Source organism: Talpa occidentalis, unplaced genomic scaffold (assembly GCF_014898055.3).
Source record: "Talpa occidentalis isolate TD23 unplaced genomic scaffold, MPIMG_talOcc4v2.1 talOcc4.10, whole genome shotgun sequence".
Lineage (NCBI taxonomy): Eukaryota > Metazoa > Chordata > Mammalia > Eulipotyphla > Talpidae > Talpa > Talpa occidentalis.
This window is the reverse complement of record NW_023600993.1, coordinates 97,737,779-97,754,614: the sequence shown is the minus strand read 5'-3', so window position 1 is coordinate 97,754,614 and position 16,836 is coordinate 97,737,779. Positions and strand designations below refer to the sequence as shown.

At 45.7% G+C, this 16,836-nt stretch overlaps 1 protein-coding gene across 19 annotated transcripts in view; it reads left to right on the top strand.

Moving 5' to 3' along the window:
- Positions 1-16,836, top strand: part of ZMYND8 (zinc finger MYND-type containing 8) — a 109,939-nt gene that overhangs the window by 54,491 nt on the left and 38,612 nt on the right. For all 19 annotated transcript variants that reach the window (XM_054698079.1, XM_054698069.1, XM_054698062.1 and 16 more), the window contains 7 exons: positions 342-455; positions 3,030-3,122; positions 4,206-4,293; positions 7,170-7,225; positions 10,181-10,258; positions 11,521-11,636; positions 15,475-15,956. In XM_054698079.1, the coding sequence (XP_054554054.1) occupies positions 342-455; positions 3,030-3,122; positions 4,206-4,293; positions 7,170-7,225; positions 10,181-10,258; positions 11,521-11,636; positions 15,475-15,956 (1,027 nt within the window). The remainder of the gene's footprint in view (positions 1-341; positions 456-3,029; positions 3,123-4,205; positions 4,294-7,169; positions 7,226-10,180; positions 10,259-11,520; positions 11,637-15,474; positions 15,957-16,836) is intronic.

The following is a 16,836-nucleotide window of genomic DNA, read 5'->3' as shown; positions in this document are numbered from 1 at the left end:
ATCAGTGGCCTTTCCTTTCACATCCCATTCCTGAAACCCAAGGTCACAGTAATGACGAGTTTTCAGGGCCCTGCTTCCTTCTCAGAGTAGGGCATCCTCCTGAGCTCAAACCTCGTGCTGATAATGTAGTCTGTGGATCAACGGCCTTCTCCATTTTGCACTGATGCCGGTACCCATTGGTCAAGTGGACTGAGGTCCTTGTCGGACAAAGCAGCAGATCTCAATTAGGTGGGAATGATGACTTCAGGGTTAGCTGATTGGATAGGCAGGAGGGAAGGGAAGTGAGTACATTGGCAGTGCCTTTTTCCCTAACTGGATGTTTATGTGATCTTGGCTTGCAGAAGATCACAGTAGCAGAATGCATCGAGACCCAGAGCAAAGCCATGACCATGCTCACCATTGAACAGCTGTCCTACCTGCTCAAGTTTGCCATTCAGAAAATGAAGCAGCCAGGGGTAAGAAGAAAGTTCCTTTTGGTCTCGGTGTCTGTGGACTTGGTGAATCTTGTTGGGTTAACAGTCTTATTCCTTATTGTCTTAGCTTTTCAGACACCTGTGCATATCTTTGGACCATCTTGCTTGAATTCAAATATCTGTAAATGAAATCGAAGGTGTCATGGCCTTAAGATACTTCTCTCTACCGAGCACTCTGTCCCAGAAGAGTTTAATCGGGAAATAATGTACAGTCAGAAGTCGGCGGGTATTTAAAATTCTGATTGGTTTTGAAGGGGGAATTTTGTGTTCCTTCCCGGGGGAATTAGTAAAACTTTATCTCCGTGAGAGAGCTGAGTACAACCAGCTTCTTGACAACCATGTTCTGGTTGATGATGGGACCTTCAAGTCAAACTCAACCCGGGGAGATTCCCATAAAGAGTGAGAATTTGGCTTGTTCTTCACTTTTGAAGTGAGATTGATGTACAGCTGTGGCCTTTGAAGGAAAATCTGGATGTGACAGCCTGGTTGCCACACGTACCTGGCAAATTCTGTACACTCTGGTTTCCTCCTGAGAGTTGTAGACATCTTACATGTTGTAGCTGTATGTTGGTTGCAGTTTTTGGTGACAGTCTTCAAAAAGGTGGCAGGAAAACATTGTTTTTTAAAAACACTGTGTTATTACAATATAATCAACATTGTCACTTTCCCAAAGGGTGAATCTAAAGATATTTGGAGGGGGAGGTGTGTCTCTTTCTGATTTGCACCATCTGTTGGCAGGTGACCTTTGTGAAACTCTTCAAGGTTTGTTTTCTAAGTTAGGTGAAAATACAGGAAGGTAGAACCTTGGGGGCTTTTAATAGCCACTGTGGTTTAATTTCTTAAAAAAAAAAAAATCAACACACTTCAGTTTTGAGTTTCTACTCTGAAATTGGATATGATGAAAACAGTTCTTCGTGCTGATTGGTTGTTGCTAAATTGGGGATCTGTTTGTCTCTTCACAAAAATCTCAGTCCATGAAAGCAAAGTTTTTAGCCTCAGTTTGGTAAAAAAAGAAAAAAAAGTTGTCTTACTGTAGAGTCTTTTTCATGTTGAGTGACAAAGAATTACTTCCTGCTTTTCACAGGTTAAATTATATCTGCCGAAGACTGTTTACAAAAAGAATAGATTCATGTAGACTTGTCAACACAAAAGAATTACAAGCCAAAAGGAAACATCAAAGAAAGCGTTGCTTTCTCACATACTTTGTTTGATATGAAACCAGTCAGGGCAGAAAGTTACTGATTTTGTTGAAGCATCTCTTCAACTTTAAAATGGCCAAACAGGGGCCTCCTGGTGGCGCAGCAGTTGCGTGCTGGGCTGCGAAGCTGCCTGCAGCCTCTGCAGCGCCGGTTCGATCCCTGGCTGCTGGTGAGGGTCCCACATGGCGCGCAGACCTCTCCTGCCGCCCGCTGCTCCCCTCAGCAGTGTACTTCATCAGTCTGCCTGTTCTGCTCCCCACTCTGGCTCTGGTGAATTCTCCCACCCTCCCACTCTTCTGACTGTACCCAGTGCTTGTATGAATAAATAAATAAATCTTAAAAAAAAAAAAATAAAATGGCCAAACATCCCTTTTCTGTGAAAGAGGACTCAAGTGACTGCTTGTGGTGACCCGTTCACATGCTTGCTGGAGTATAATTGGGTATTTAATTCAATTAAAATCTTTTTATTGATAAACACAAACACCCATGAACAAACGAGGCCTTGCATTTTGAGCTGGTTCCAGTGAGGCTTGAGTAAATGACCGAGAAGGAAACCTTGAACGCACAGCCCCTTTGTTGAAAGCAGTCTGACTTTTCATTCTTTTTTAAAAAAACACTCATTTGTTTTTGTGTAGAAGAACTTGGGTATAAGCTAGAGGTGTGGTGTATGTGTGTGTGGGGCCGGGGGTGGGGTGAGAGAATTCACCAGAGACAGAGTGGGGAGCAGAGCAGGGGGATCTACTGAAATAAACTGCTGAGGGGAGCAGCGAGCTAGACAGGAGAGGTCTTCTGTGCCATGTGGGTTAGTTCCCTGGCCAGGGATCGAACTCAGGCTGTCAACGGCGATAGTGCTGAGACTCAACCTCTAGGCCCCCAGCCTGCATTTTCAAAGGAGCTGCACCATTTCACTATCCAGGAGTCCCCATCTGTAAAGTATCTGTTGACATTTAAGAGCACGGTATTGGTGTGCTAGGTCTGGGTGTGGCAAGGTTTCATCTGCTGTCAGTTTTAATTGTGGGCATTTGCAGTGTGCAGATCAGCTCACCTCGAATCCAGGTCTTGGTAACAGACAGCATGTCTCTTGTCACTCCTAATACAAGAGGACAGGACCTGTCATTTGGGTATAGAGTGAAAATAAAACAAATAAGAAACCATCACACAAGTGAGCCTATGATTATTGATCACCAGGCAGGATTAGAAGGTGAACCAATTTAGAGATCCTCAAGGCCATCTTCCTGGAAACCTTTCTGTGTTGTCTGCAAAGTGGTTTCCTTTTTCAAGTGCTCACTAACATTCATGCTGGGATCCTGCAGCTGTGACGGATTGTGTCAGTGTGTCTCCTTTCTTTTTCTTATAGACAGATGCATTCCAGAAGCCTGTTCCATTGGAACAGCATCCAGACTACGCAGAGTATATCTTCCATCCCATGGACCTTTGTACATTGGAAAAGGTTGGCTCCATCACAGAACCTCTCCACGGTAGTCCGTGCTTGTTGAGATGACCAAAGGTTCTCCCTTACATCCCGTGCGCCATCTCAAGTTAGCTGTTCCTCTGCATTTTCCCTGCTCCGTTTGTATTTGGATGGAAGAACTCTTGATCCGTGAACCTCATCTATAACTTTCTTCCAAGGATTGCAGCGGAGTGTTGAAATCCGCTGATTAGCTCCAAACATTACTTCTGCTAGTGATTCCAACTTTCAACCTGAAAAAGCCGCAGCTTCTGAAAATTGGTGATTTGATTGAGTCTTAACTCCTCTTTCTTTTGGAGGTGCTAATGAGAGCAGCAGGAGGCAAGAAGAGAAAATTAAGTGTCTGGGAAACTTCCAGATTAGCATTAAAGATGTGGCTTCTTAGAACTTGAATTATTCTACCAATAGGGATATTTCTTTAATGCCTAAAGGTGTTTGTAAAAGGCTCACACTCAAATTCCAGGCTGAAAATTACACTTGTAACACTTGAGATTGTACCCGCCATTCTGGGGTTGATTTTCATACTGGGGGCAACAAAATGTGGGTAAAGAAAAATCATGGATGAGGAGAAATTGATGACCCTCCCCTACTCCCACTCCAGCAGTAAATCCAGCTCTAGAAAATTCTGTGTATCCTCATGGTATTCAAAAAACATGGGGTTGGAATCCTAGCTTCATACAGTAATAACTTGGGAACTCTTGATAATCCTTAACAGACCTCAGTTTCCCTGTCTCTGAAATGGGGATCATAGTAATTGCTCCATTGAGTTCTCAGTCCTGAGACTGTACAATGAATAACAGGTACATAATTCTATAAAGGATCCTGGTTCATAAGAAGAAGCTGCTTGAGAAATGACAGCTATTACGAGAAAATTCAAGTTAGTGTCCTGAATTTAATGACATTTTTTTAGTTAGATATCTCAAATACAATAGCATCTTGGAAATGAGTAACAGCATTAATTAATTTGGCAAATGACTGCTCAGAAAATTACGTGGGGACACAGGTGTTATTGGTGGCAGCGTGTTAAGACTCCCCAATGACCTTGCACCCTGCTTTTCTCCCCAGAACGCTAAAAAGAAAATGTATGGCTGCACAGAGGCCTTCCTGGCGGATGCAAAGTGGATTCTGCATAACTGCATCATTTATAACGGGGGTGAGTGACTTAGATGACTCCAACGGAGGAGCGTATGCTGCGTGTGTTGCTCATTTACCATCTTTCATGCAAAAAATCAGGTGCTTGGTTCATGCATCAGGGCAGTAGCTGAGACTGCGTGCATATAGATAACTAATATGTGTGATAAGAGGGGGCGGTGATGACATGCATTTTAAGGTGTGAGCTGACATCCAAAGTGGCTCGTGACCATAGGATGCTGATCCCTGTCCTTTTGAAAAGCCTTATTTTACAACATAGTGCTTAGAATTTCCATGTACATTCCATAAATTTGATAAATGTGTAGGTACAACCTCAGGTAAGACTCGGAATATTTCCATTACTTTATTATATTCCCATTTGCCCCTTTCCAGTAAATCGAACCTCCTCGAAGGGAACTACTGTTCTGTTTTCTGTCACGATAGATTAGTTTTGCATAGAATTGCCTGTCAGTGGTGTCAAGAGATTCAATTCTTGTGTCTTGGTACTTTCATACAGTGGAATATTTTGGGGTCAGCCATGCTGTCGTGTGTACCAATGGCTCATTTCTTTTGATTGTTGAATGATTTTTAAAAATTTTTATTTATTTATTTATTTTTAATTTTTTAAAAAAAGATTTATTTATACAAGCACTGGGTACAGTCAGAAGCGTGGAGGGTGGGAGAATTCACCAGAGTCAGAGCGGGGAACAGAACAGGCAGATTGACGAAATACACTGCTGAGGGGAGCAGCGGGAGCGGTCTGTCGCACCATGTGGGACCTCACCGGCACCCGGGGATCAAACCAGCACTGCAGAGGCTGCGGGCAGCTTCGCAACCCAGCGCTCAACCACTGCGCCACCAGGGGAGGCCCTGATTTTTTTTTAAAGATTTATTTATTTATATAAGAACTGGGGTATAGTCAGAGGCGCCACATGGTGAGAGATTTCACCAGAGACAGAGTGGGGAGCAGAACAGGCAGACGGACCGAAGACACTGCTGAGGGGAGCAGCAGGCAAGGAAGGAGAGGTCTGCGTTTCTCCCTGGCTGGCCGGGAATTGAACCCGTGCTGCAGAGGCTGCGGACAGCTTCACAGTGCGGTGCTCAACCCACTGTGCCACCTGGGAGGCCCTGTTGCGTGATTTTTTTTTTCATTTATCAAAATACCATTTATCCATTCACCCTGGTGATGTTGATGAATATTGGGCTTGTTTTCAACTTTTGACTGTAGAATAAAGCCACTCGGCATTCTTGTACTAGTCCTCGTGTGGACATACAGTTCTTTTTCTCTTGGATACATACTGAGGAGTGATATCGCTGCATCATGGAAAGGTTTCCATCTAACTTTACAAGACTTTTGCCTGCTTGCAAAGCAGTGGTCTCATTTATACTTCTAGCTGTGAATGTGAGCGACTTAATTGCTCCACCATTGGCAACACTTGGTATTAGCTGTCTTTAATTTTAGTCATTCTTGAGGGTGTGAAATATGTCATGGCAGTTTTAATTTCCTTTCTAGAATGATTAATGGTACTAAGTATCATTTCATGTACACATTAGTCATTTGTGTGTGTATATATATTTATAAAGTAACTTTATATCTTTTGCTCATTGAGAAACTCAATTATTCTTTTATTGTTGAATGTAGGAGTTTTTTATATTATGGATCAGGTTTTGTTTGTTGTCTTTTCATGGGTTTAGAACACTCTTCTCTGTGCCTTGATGGCTTCCCCTTGTGCTCAGACTCTGTTCTCTGTGCTCTGAGGACCCTCAATACGCAGAGCACACAAGGGGCTCTCGTAGCACCTCTTGCTTCTTCACACTGTCCGACTGGTGCTGTTTTCGTTTGTGTTGCTCACAGGGATATGAACTCCATGGGCAGATGCTCCCTGTGTAGCCCTGGGCCCCGCAGAGACTGGTAGCTAATGTTTCAGGGAAGATACACAAATGAGTGTCAGCTCAAAGCACATGATGGTCATTTACTCCTAGCTGGGCTGGGGTTCCGGCAAGGGGAGGGTGTCACTAGGTGTCGGGAATTCGAGTAAGTCTATAAACTCATGTAAACAAGTGAGTGAGGTCAGGTGGCTGGAAACGGCGACACGGCAGGTGGCCAGTGGCTGTGGGGAGAGAGCTCTGAACAAGAAAACTCCTGCCTGACCTGTTGCCACCGGACACTTAAGTGGCTTGTTGGATACAGAGTTAACAGACTTCTGAGCCACTTATATCCGAGTTATCCTGCGTGCCTGTATGGGTATATGAAATCTTTTTGAGTAATAAGTTACGCTATAAAGTTTGAGGAAAACATGGCTTTTTGATCATCCTTGGCCTCTGGTTTTGTGCAAAGGGGAGGGATTTAGAGTGAGATCCTGTTCCCTAACTTACTGGATAAATGTCTCGTCTCACAGACATTCCTGTGAGCCTTGACTTAACTCATGAATGAAATGGGAACCTTTGCGTTGGCTTCCTGTTGAGGCTGATTGAAGAGTTAATATAAAAAGGACTTTCAAAAGCTCGGGTGCCCCAGAGCTACTCATTTCAATGCCTTCCTTCCCCCAGAGCCTTCTAAGGATGGGTTCTGGGACAACGCATGGAATAAGACCCCTTGCCACTAATATGAACCTTTAGAAGACAAAAACCCCACTGCAGTGTCAGTCCCTGGATGCTAGGACACCCCACACAAGTCGCCAGTTGCAGATAAGGCGACATCGAGATTCCCAAGATTGGTCACTGTCCATGGGAAAAGTCACATCACTTGAATTATGTTACAAGCCAGAAACTTTAGATTTTTAACTTTGCAAAGCTTTATCCTGGGGGAAAGCAGAAGGTTGTGAGTGGAAATGCTATCCCAACGGCAGGTATTACGGTGTTTCCAGTGGGATTAATCCTATTTTTTTATTCCCTTAGGAAATCACAAATTGACGCAAATAGCGAAAGTGGTCATCAAAATCTGTGAGCACGAGGTATGTGTGTGTCTCTTGTCCCGTGTCCGCGTGCCCAGCGTGAGCGGGGGGGTGGCTCAGGTTTGCATTTGCAGAATCTCCTGGAGGGGTAGCTGTGGGGATTTGGGGATTTGTTTGTGGTGTGGACAGCGGCTCCCCTCTCTCTTTAAGGAAAATAAGAGCAACGCGTGTTACATATCACCCTCACCTCAGCCTGACGTAGGCAGGGAGATGGAAATGATCTTTCCGTTCCCAGCCTTGAGTCAAGAGTCCTGAGGGTGGTTACACAGTGTTCCGAATTCCTTTGTCCCACGGTCTGTGGCCTTGAGTGAGGTCCCTTTCGGTGTCCTTGTTGAGGATGTTTGGGGACAGGTCCTGCTGGTTTTTAGAGAGTGGCCCAGGTGTCCAGGAGAGTTTTGAGGGTGTGGATGAGAGACCCTGCGGGCTCGTGCGCCCTGAGGTTCTGGTGGTGGTATGACAGGCTGGGGGTGGCAATCTTACGGTGGAACAACCTCCACCCTGTCTCTGCGTTTCATTTGTTCACTCGCTGCCTTGTAAGGCAGCCTTGTGATAAGTTAGGATTTGTCCCTAACGTGTGTTCGTAGAGAGTGTTAGAATCTGCATTTTTCTCTTAGCGTGCGTGTTTTCCTTGTAATGGAACAACAGGGAGAACAAGAGTTTTCCTTGCTGCCCTGATGATTTCCCCAGTGTAATTTTTAGAAGTGCTGTAGCCCTGACAGAGCTCTGGGTGGAGAGTTCCCGGTCCAGCAACCTGGAGCGGAGGTGTGGTATGCTGTGTGCTTTCCAGAGGGATGTCTGTGTCTCTCTCTGGGGTGATCTGTGAAAACAGTGGCATTTCACTGTAATTTAGGTCCCCCCCCTTTTAGTATTTATTTATTTATTTAGCATAGAAGATATAAGCAAATCCCCGAATCCCTACAGCTACCCCTCCAGGAGAGTCTGCAAAATAAATAAAAAAGCCAGAGAGGTGCAGGGTATAAGCCAGAGGTGTGGAGGGTGAGAGGATTCACCAGAGACAGAGTGGGGAGCAGAACAGGCGGATCTACTGAAACACACTGCTGAGGGGAGCAGCGGGCGAGAGAGGAGAGGTCTGCTGTGCCATATGGGTCAGCTGCCTGGCTGGAGATCGAACTCAGGTCGTGGCAGTGATAGCTTGATAACACTGAGACTTAACCCTTAGGCCTCCAGGGAGGCCCTGGTTTGCATTTCTTTGGTGACAAATGATGTACGATTTATAAGTTCACTGTGATTTGAGGTTCTTGTGGGCATGTCTAGTTGCTCTCCCCCATGGGTTCATCTCTTTCCCTGCATTTGGGATCATAAGCTGAGGCGTTTAATGGGTAGACTGCCTGATGGTAAAATTTACTGACACCGCCTCCCCATCTTTACCTGCCATTTCTGAATCAGCTTGTTGGTCACACATGGCTGCTTTGTGAACTCCAAGGTCAGGGCTGACCTGGCCTGATGTTACCACTTATTTTCCCTATCAGTGCTTCTGGAATAGCCCAGAAGTTGAGTGGGTGAAAGGTAGAAATATGATCTACTGTTCATTCGTTTATTCATTCATTCACTCATTTATTCATTGACCTGTTAAGTCAGAAAATAAGTTAATACCAAATGAGAAATTGTGTAATATATACGCAGTGGAGTATTATATAGCTGTGAAGAGGAAATGATTGCCATCAGGACAATGGATGGACCTTGAGGTGATTATATTGAGTGAAATGAATCAAACAGTAAAAGACAGATATTGGATGGCTTCACTCATCTGTGGAATATAAACATATATGAATATATTTCATCATAAATAACTGTTGAGCATCTGCTATGTATCTGACACTTTTCATGATGTAAGAGACACAGAAACAAGCTTGAGGACCAGAAGCTACTAGTAACTCACAGGGCCGTGGTGAAGTGTGTGGGCTTGAGCCCAATGCTTGGTTCAATTCCAGGTCCTTCCAGTTTGCCGTGGTGAGACCTGGGGCAGCTTAATAATCTCATCTTGGGGTTTGTGAGGAATAAGTGAGTTAATACCCGTAGGATACTTAGAGTGACACCAGCCCACTTTAAACCTTTGCTAAATATATTGATTACTATGTCACTTGAAGGCTTATATAATTTTTATGAGCCTGTTTGACAGGTGCTGCTCTCGCACCCATCCTGTTGATGAGGAAATAGGGGCTTAGAACACCGTTTCCTACAGTTTCAGAGCTAGCAGATGGTTGTCTGCATTCAGATGAAGTATGGGGCTTGCAGGCCCTGATTCTAAGTGATAGTGATGGCTGTAGGGGACACTGCTCAGGAGGGAGGAGACCATTACATCATAGAATGATCAGGTTGTTGTGAATGGAAATAAACTAGGGCAGTGAGGTATTAATGAACCACTTTAGAGAGTGTGATTAGAGACGCATAGGAATGGAGTGTGGCATGGGAGAGGCTGGGGGACTCATAGGTATGCCGAGATCAGGTCACAGATGGCCTGGAAGGAACCAATTAGGTATTTTAGATTCCTTGTTAGTTTCTCAGCCTTGGCTGGAGAATTCTTGTCTTTCAAGACTCTCTCATTCATCATCATCATTTCTAATTGCAAACTCCCCCAACTGTGATGAGCAAAATCGCCTCTGGACATTGTCAGATGTCCCTGCGGGGTGGAGCTGCCCGAGTAGAGAAGAGAACCATGGTTAAGGATAGGGACAGGATCAGACCTGTGTGTGGAGGTGGCTCTGGCTGCTGTGTCTGTGAGAATGAACCCCAGTGCAAGCACGTGTGGAAGCTGGGCCATGTGGGCCGGGAGAGAGGATGGAGGCTTGGGTGAGGTGGAAGTCTTGGGCTGGTGACAAGGACTTGGACGCATCCCACTCTGGGCTCACCTGCTGAGCTCATCGTGCGTTTCTGGAAGACCACCGCATGCGAGGGCCCTGGGGTGACTCGTTCTAACATATTTTTGCTTTACAGATGAATGAGATTGAAGTATGTCCAGAGTGTTACCTAGCTGCTTGCCAAAAACGAGATAACTGGTTCTGCGAGCCTTGTGTAAGTTGGATTTCCTTTCTTTGTTTCTGAATTCTGTGCCTTGACATGACTGGCCAGGACGGCTTTCTGCAGGTGGCGTATTGGATGAAACCTTGGCTGAAGTTTTTCAGTAATTTTTTGTTGATGACATTACGGGAGAGTGAACGTAAGCCAGGGAGCATCGTGATTTACTATGCTTGCTACCCTGGGTAGACGGCAGCCTGCAGAGCAATGGGGAGCTCATCAGAGAGGGGGTGTCCGGCTGATGCAGAGCTTGGGATGTGCATGAAGCCAGCGTGGTATGACTAATCGTGCGGGGTCTGTTCTAAGAGGCATGGACGTGCCTCTCTGGATTTAACTCCATGGCCTCCCCAAACCATGATGCTCAGGAGGGTTGGGGGGTAGACCATCACCCTCGCTTTCCTCATCCAGTCTGCATTTTCCAGACTGGTGAACTGCAGAGGGAAGGGCATTGTTGGGGTGGCCTGTTGGGAGGGTGGGGGTGGGGCTTGGGTATACTGGGGACAAGATTGAGCAGGTAAAGTTGAGAATCAAAACACTGTTATTGTTTCTTCCTGCCTTGGAGATGAACACCTGCACAGTACAGAATTAAGGCGGATGTTGCTGCCCCATAATATATGCAGGATTAATGTACTGCTGACCCTCCAACTTAACAGCATGCAGGAATCATCTCTGTGTTGTACAGAAAGTGGACTCTCTTGTCCACAGCCACCCAGATAATGGGATGCAGCCGGATTCCAGCCTTGTGTTGTCTGCTCAGCAGCCATTTCTTCTTCTTCTTCTTCTGTTTTTAAAAAGATTCATTTTATTTATGCATACAAGAACTGGGGTACAGGCCAGAGATACTGGGGGGTGAGAGAATTCACCAGAGACAGTGGGGAACAGAACAGGCAGATTGACCAAAGTACACTGCTGAGGGGACCAGGGGTGAGATAGGAGAGGTCTGTTGTGCCTCGTGGGTTGCTTCCTGGCCGGCTGGGAATCGAACTCGTGCTGCAGAGGCTGCGGATTGCTTCATAGTGTGGTGCTTAACCTCTTGCGCCACCAGGGAGGCCCCCATTTCTTCTTGTGGGTTCATCCCATTCCTAGCTTCACTCACATTCTAGGGAGCACTATTGGGGAGCATCTACTTTAATCTGGTCAGTGTGTAGCCTGGTTCACCTCTGCCTTTACCCTGTTTAATCATCACACACACCAGCCTTCATATGTGATTCTTGTTGTCAACTGCATCCAAACCCTGCATTTTTTTTTTCTTTTCCTAGAGCAATCCACATCCTTTGGTCTGGGCAAAACTGAAGGGGTTTCCATTCTGGCCTGCAAAAGCCCTGAGGGATAAAGATGGGCAGGTTGATGCCCGTTTCTTTGGACAACACGACAGGTGGGAGTTAAAAATTAGCTTTGAACATGTCACTTGAACTGAACCTTTGATACTGTAGGCAGATGTGAGAAGGGGGGTTGCTGTTGTTTTGTTTATTGTCACACTACCATGATAGAGGGTGCCTTTGCTGTGTTAAGCCTGATAATTCATCAAATTTGGATTTTTTTTCTACCTGTTAGAAAGGTGTCTTCCTCTTGCTTTTGTGGTTTGGTTGATGCTGTTCTTTTTCCTTTTTTTTCTAATGTAAATTAAACCCCCATGCAAATTACTTTTCAATAACGCTCCTAGGTATCAGAGGTATTTTCCCAGATTGCCAGTAAATGACTCTTCTGTCATTGTACTGGGTCATTCCCTCCTGTTCCCTTTTCTCTGAAGCTAAAATGGGAAATTAGAAGGGGTTGCTGTTTTGACAGGTCTGAGCCCTCCCTCCCCTCCGTTCACCGTGAAGTGAATTATTCCAGCTAATTGCAGTTCCCTTTAGAGAGTAGCCCCTGCGTGCCCAGCACAACAGGTAGGCAGAGATGAGCAGCAGTTAATATCTGGGTTCCCTTTTAACAAGTTACATTATGATTAAATGAGGCAAAACCCTTCTCAGAACCCAGCCAAGCCATTAGAGAAAGTGTGTGACTATGTCGGGGAGAATATATAAAATACAGGGTTTAAAAATCATCCCCAACCCCCCAGAATATACAGAAAATGCTGTTTATGTTTTTAAACAATGCCAGCATCTGAAACATTGCATCTCTTTGTAAAAGTTGGCATCTTGGAAATCACAGAAAAGAGTGAATTTCAGTATAATCTGCAGAATCCTTTATTAGGAGTCTTGGTATTCCATTTTCAGGAGATCAGGTGGGGAGGTGACTGGGATGGTCTGCTGGTTTCGATAGCAAATAATACAGTTTATTTGATTTTGGCCACTTCTGTTGGAAATCTTCCTAAAATTCATTTATTCATTCATGCAAAGAAACATGACTTTGGTGCCTGTGTGTGCTAGGCTGGGGCTACGGGAGGGAGTGGACAACTGTCTCCCCATGTGTCAAGGCTGGCATCTTAGTGTGAAGACGAGGAACACACAGATGAACAAGTGTGCACGATGACCTCGGGCCAGAGGGAATGGCAGTGCTGAGGAAAGTCTGAGGAGAGCAGAGAAGCTCCAAGGCAGTGTGCCCAGAAAGAGCAGGGGCACTGGTGGTTTGAACAGTGAGGTGGCGGGGGTGGGAAGAGAAGGGCCCAGGGCCCATCCCAGGGATGTGGCCAGGAGTCTGGGTTTCGAAGGGCCAGAGGAATCGGTAGCTGGCTTTAGGTCTGTCTTACTGAGAGCATGCCAGTTGTTAACTTTCTCCATGATTTAGGCTGTTCTCATTCTAATAGTGAAGCACAGTGTGGGTGTACTTAGGATGTGGGTGAGTGGGGGAAATGCTTGCCCCATGTGCCAAGGATGCACAGATCCTGAGAATCTGCTCTCCGCTTTGCTAGACTGGGTTACTGGGGGGCTGTTCCCTGAGCTTGAAGGTTGGGGTGGTTCTGGGCAGGGACTGCCAAGGAAGCCAGGCCAGCAGCACAGTCTTATGCCCTTGAGATTATCCTAACTCCTGCCTCCCCCCAGTGTCCTCTGACCCCTCAGAGGGACTATGCTGAGCTGCTGCCTGTGCATTTGCATGGACATCCCGGATGTCCACGTGGCAGGTGTTCAGGGAATGTTTCAGGGATGGGACAGGGAGTCCCAGTGGGGGACTCGCCTAGAGGCGTTTCCCTCGCAGAGTCTCTCTTCCTTGGATGGCACTGAGTGGGCTGGGTTTGCCGACAGCCTATCCAGGGTCCTCCGCCCCTTCCTCAGGGAGCTCGCTTGGGGCTGTAGAGCTCAAACATCAGTCTGGACCAGGTGTGAGCGCAGTGGGTCAGCCAGCAGATTAGGGAATGTCCTGGACCATTTTATGTTTCCGGGAAAGTCTGTAAATGCTGGAGAGAGCCTGGGGAGGCCCTTGCACAGATGAAGGGCATGTTTCAAGCGGTCTCAGCATGTACTTTCTGTCTGCTACAAGATTTTGCGTCCTTCGGTTTTATTTCTGAGACACACACACACAAACAGTGTTATATGAAAATACAGAAAATACTTTATTAAAATATTATCAAATGTCTGTGGAACTACAAAAGAGCTGGCATTCATTGAGTGCCTCTTATACAGCAGGTATGATTGTTAAGTGCTCTTGGTAGAAGTTTAGAAAAAAATTTTGGGCACTTATTTATTGACTGAGGTAGCATTGGTTTACAACACTGCAGAAGAGAGAATCTTTTCTCTTCAGATGATTGGCACCATGTCACCCCTGCCACCAAGGTACTTGGCCTCCTCCACCAGAGCCCCTTGGGCCATGCACTTTGCTCTCACACTTGAAACAATACATAGCTTTTAGGGTTATCACTTCCCCAACGTTCCCTTTAGTCCTGTGGAGAATCCTAATTTTATTTTATTTTTTAAAAAAAGATTTATTTATTCATGCATACAAGAACCTGGTCACAGGTCCTGACGCACAGATGTGCGGGAGGGTGAGAGGATTCACCAGAGACAGATCAGGGAACAGAATAGGCAGACCGACTGAAATACACTGCTGAGGGAAGCAGCAGGCGAGACTGGAGAGGTCTGCCATGCCATGTGGGTATCTCACCGGCCAGCCGGGATCAAACTCGCGCTGCAGAGGCTGCGGACAGAATCTACTGAAAGCAGATTCTCAGGATCTGTGCATCCTTGGTACATGGGACAAGCATTTCCCCCACCCACCCTCAACTGCCTGCGCCACTAGGGATGCCCAAATCCTAATTTTAAAGATTGATTTATTTATTTATACAAGAACTGGGGTACAGGCCAGATGCGTGGGAGAGTGAGAGGATTCACCAGAGACAGAGCGGGGAACAGAACAGACAGACTGATGAAATACACTGCTGAGGGGAGCAGCGGGCGCGACAGGAGAGGTCTGCTGCGCCATGTAGGACCCTCGCCTGCCGGCCGGGATTGAGCCAACATTACAGAGGCTGCTGACAGCTTCACAGCGCGGTGCTTAACCGTCCGCGCCACCAGGGGAGGCCCAAATCCTAATTTTAAAAGAAAAAAAAAAGCTCTTTTGCCTCAGTGCAGAAGAGTGAGATTTGGGAATGAATTCTCTTTCAGAGGTGTAGTCTGGGAGGTTTTCTCATTCTACTAAACCAAAGCCAAAGAGTTTTACTATATTTTTTCTTTATTGCGTTAAAAGCACTAAGTCTATTGAATGTCTTAATATTTTAGCCAAGTTTGTTTATATTCTGTCCTTTATGACAGAATGTGACTGACTATTCAATGGATCTTTTATTTCCCCCTTCAATCCAAGTCATTTTAAAGAACGGGATAGGTATTTAGAATCTTAGCAGACATACTAGACTAATTTGGTTTACATTAAGGAGAAAATCCTGGAAACATTCTAAATGTCCACAGACACATGAATGGATAAGGAAATGTGTGCGCATGACATGGAGTACTGCTCAGCCCTGAAAAGGGAGAACGTTTTGTTGTATGTGACAACACTGCAAAACCTTGCGGACATTGTGCTGAATGAAATAAGCACATCATAGAAGGAAAAATACTGTAGGATTCCATGTATTTGGAGCATCAGAAGCAGTCTAAATTCATAATCAGGTGGAATGGTGGTTGCCGGGGCTGGGGAGATAATATGTCGTACACTTAGACATTTGTTAAGTGAGAACTTGGGTTAAGTGTTCTTAGTACAGTCCATTTTTTGAAGCTTAAAAAAAAAAAGAGAATCTTAGATATGGCTGAAATTGACAAATACTCTCTCTTTTGCACCCCTAGGGCTTGGGTTCCAATCAATAACTGCTACCTCATGTCTAAAGAAATTCCTTTTTCTGTGAAAAAGACTAAAAGCATCTTCAATAGTGCAATGCAAGAGATGGAAGTTTATGTGGAGAACATCCGCAGGAAGTTTGGGGTTTTTAATTACTCTCCATTCAGGACACCCTACACACCCAACAGCCAGTACCAAATGCTGCTTGACCCCACCAACCCCAGTGCCGGGGCTGCCAAGGTAGACAAGCAGGAGAAGGTCAAGCTCAACTTTGACATGACGGCCTCCCCCAAGATCCTGATGAGCAAGCCCATGCTGAGTGGGGGTGCTGGTCGCAGGATCTCCTTGTCGGATATGCCGAGGTCCCCCATGAGCACAAACTCCTCTGTGCACACCGGCTCCGACGTGGAGCAGGACCCAGAGAAGAAAGCCACCTCCAGCCACTTCAGCGCCAGTGAGGAGTCCATGGACTTCCTTGACAAGAGCACAGGTCAGCTGCGGGCTCGAGAGGGGGACATGGGGCACGGGCTCCTTTGGGGCCACACCCGACAAGCCCACACTGACTGTTGTCCTAGAACCATGTTCTGCCCAGAGGAGCACAGTTTAAGTGAGTGACCCATGGAATTCTGGCCGTTAGGAAGCAGAAAACGAGATTATTTCCCACAGGCCAGCTGCGGGTCATTCCCAGAAGTCGGATGGCCAGAAACCCTTCAGAGTTTAGTTCAAATGTCTCTTGGATGAATCACAGCAGTTGTTTCTTTCCTAAGAGTTTTATCTTAATGGTACACGGGTTTTTCTCTTAAAGTTAAACATTCACTTTACTTTAAAGGCACAGTTGTTAGAGCAACATGTGAGGTAAACAAGAACCCTTCTCCCCAGAGCACATCTGCTTGGTAAAGGGCACCTCATTTAACAGTTCTGTTGCAGTTTTGGACTTGGTAGAGGTAGAATGGCTAAGAAGGAGGAGGCTGGCTCATACCTGTGGCTTTAGGCCTGGTGCTTAACCTTAACCTCTTGGACTTTAGTTTCCTCATCTGTAACATGACCTTAGTATTAGGACCGACCTGCTAGGTTCTGGCAAAGGCCAGAATATTTCAGGACAGTGCTTGAAATATTAAACATCACAAATATTGGACTTCATAGTGTTTCTTCTGGTTCTTGCTATAAGCAGATTGCCTGTGTGAATCAGAGAGGGCGAGTCGAAGGAGGGATGCTGGCTGAGCGTGAGGAAAGTGACCCTCATGGGTCATAGAAACTGAAGTGGGTCATAGAAACTGAAGTGCCTGCGCTTAAATTGCTTGTAGTTTTTTTTTTTTTTTTAAAGATTTTATTTATTTATTTTTGCATAGAAGAACTGGGGTGTAGGCCAG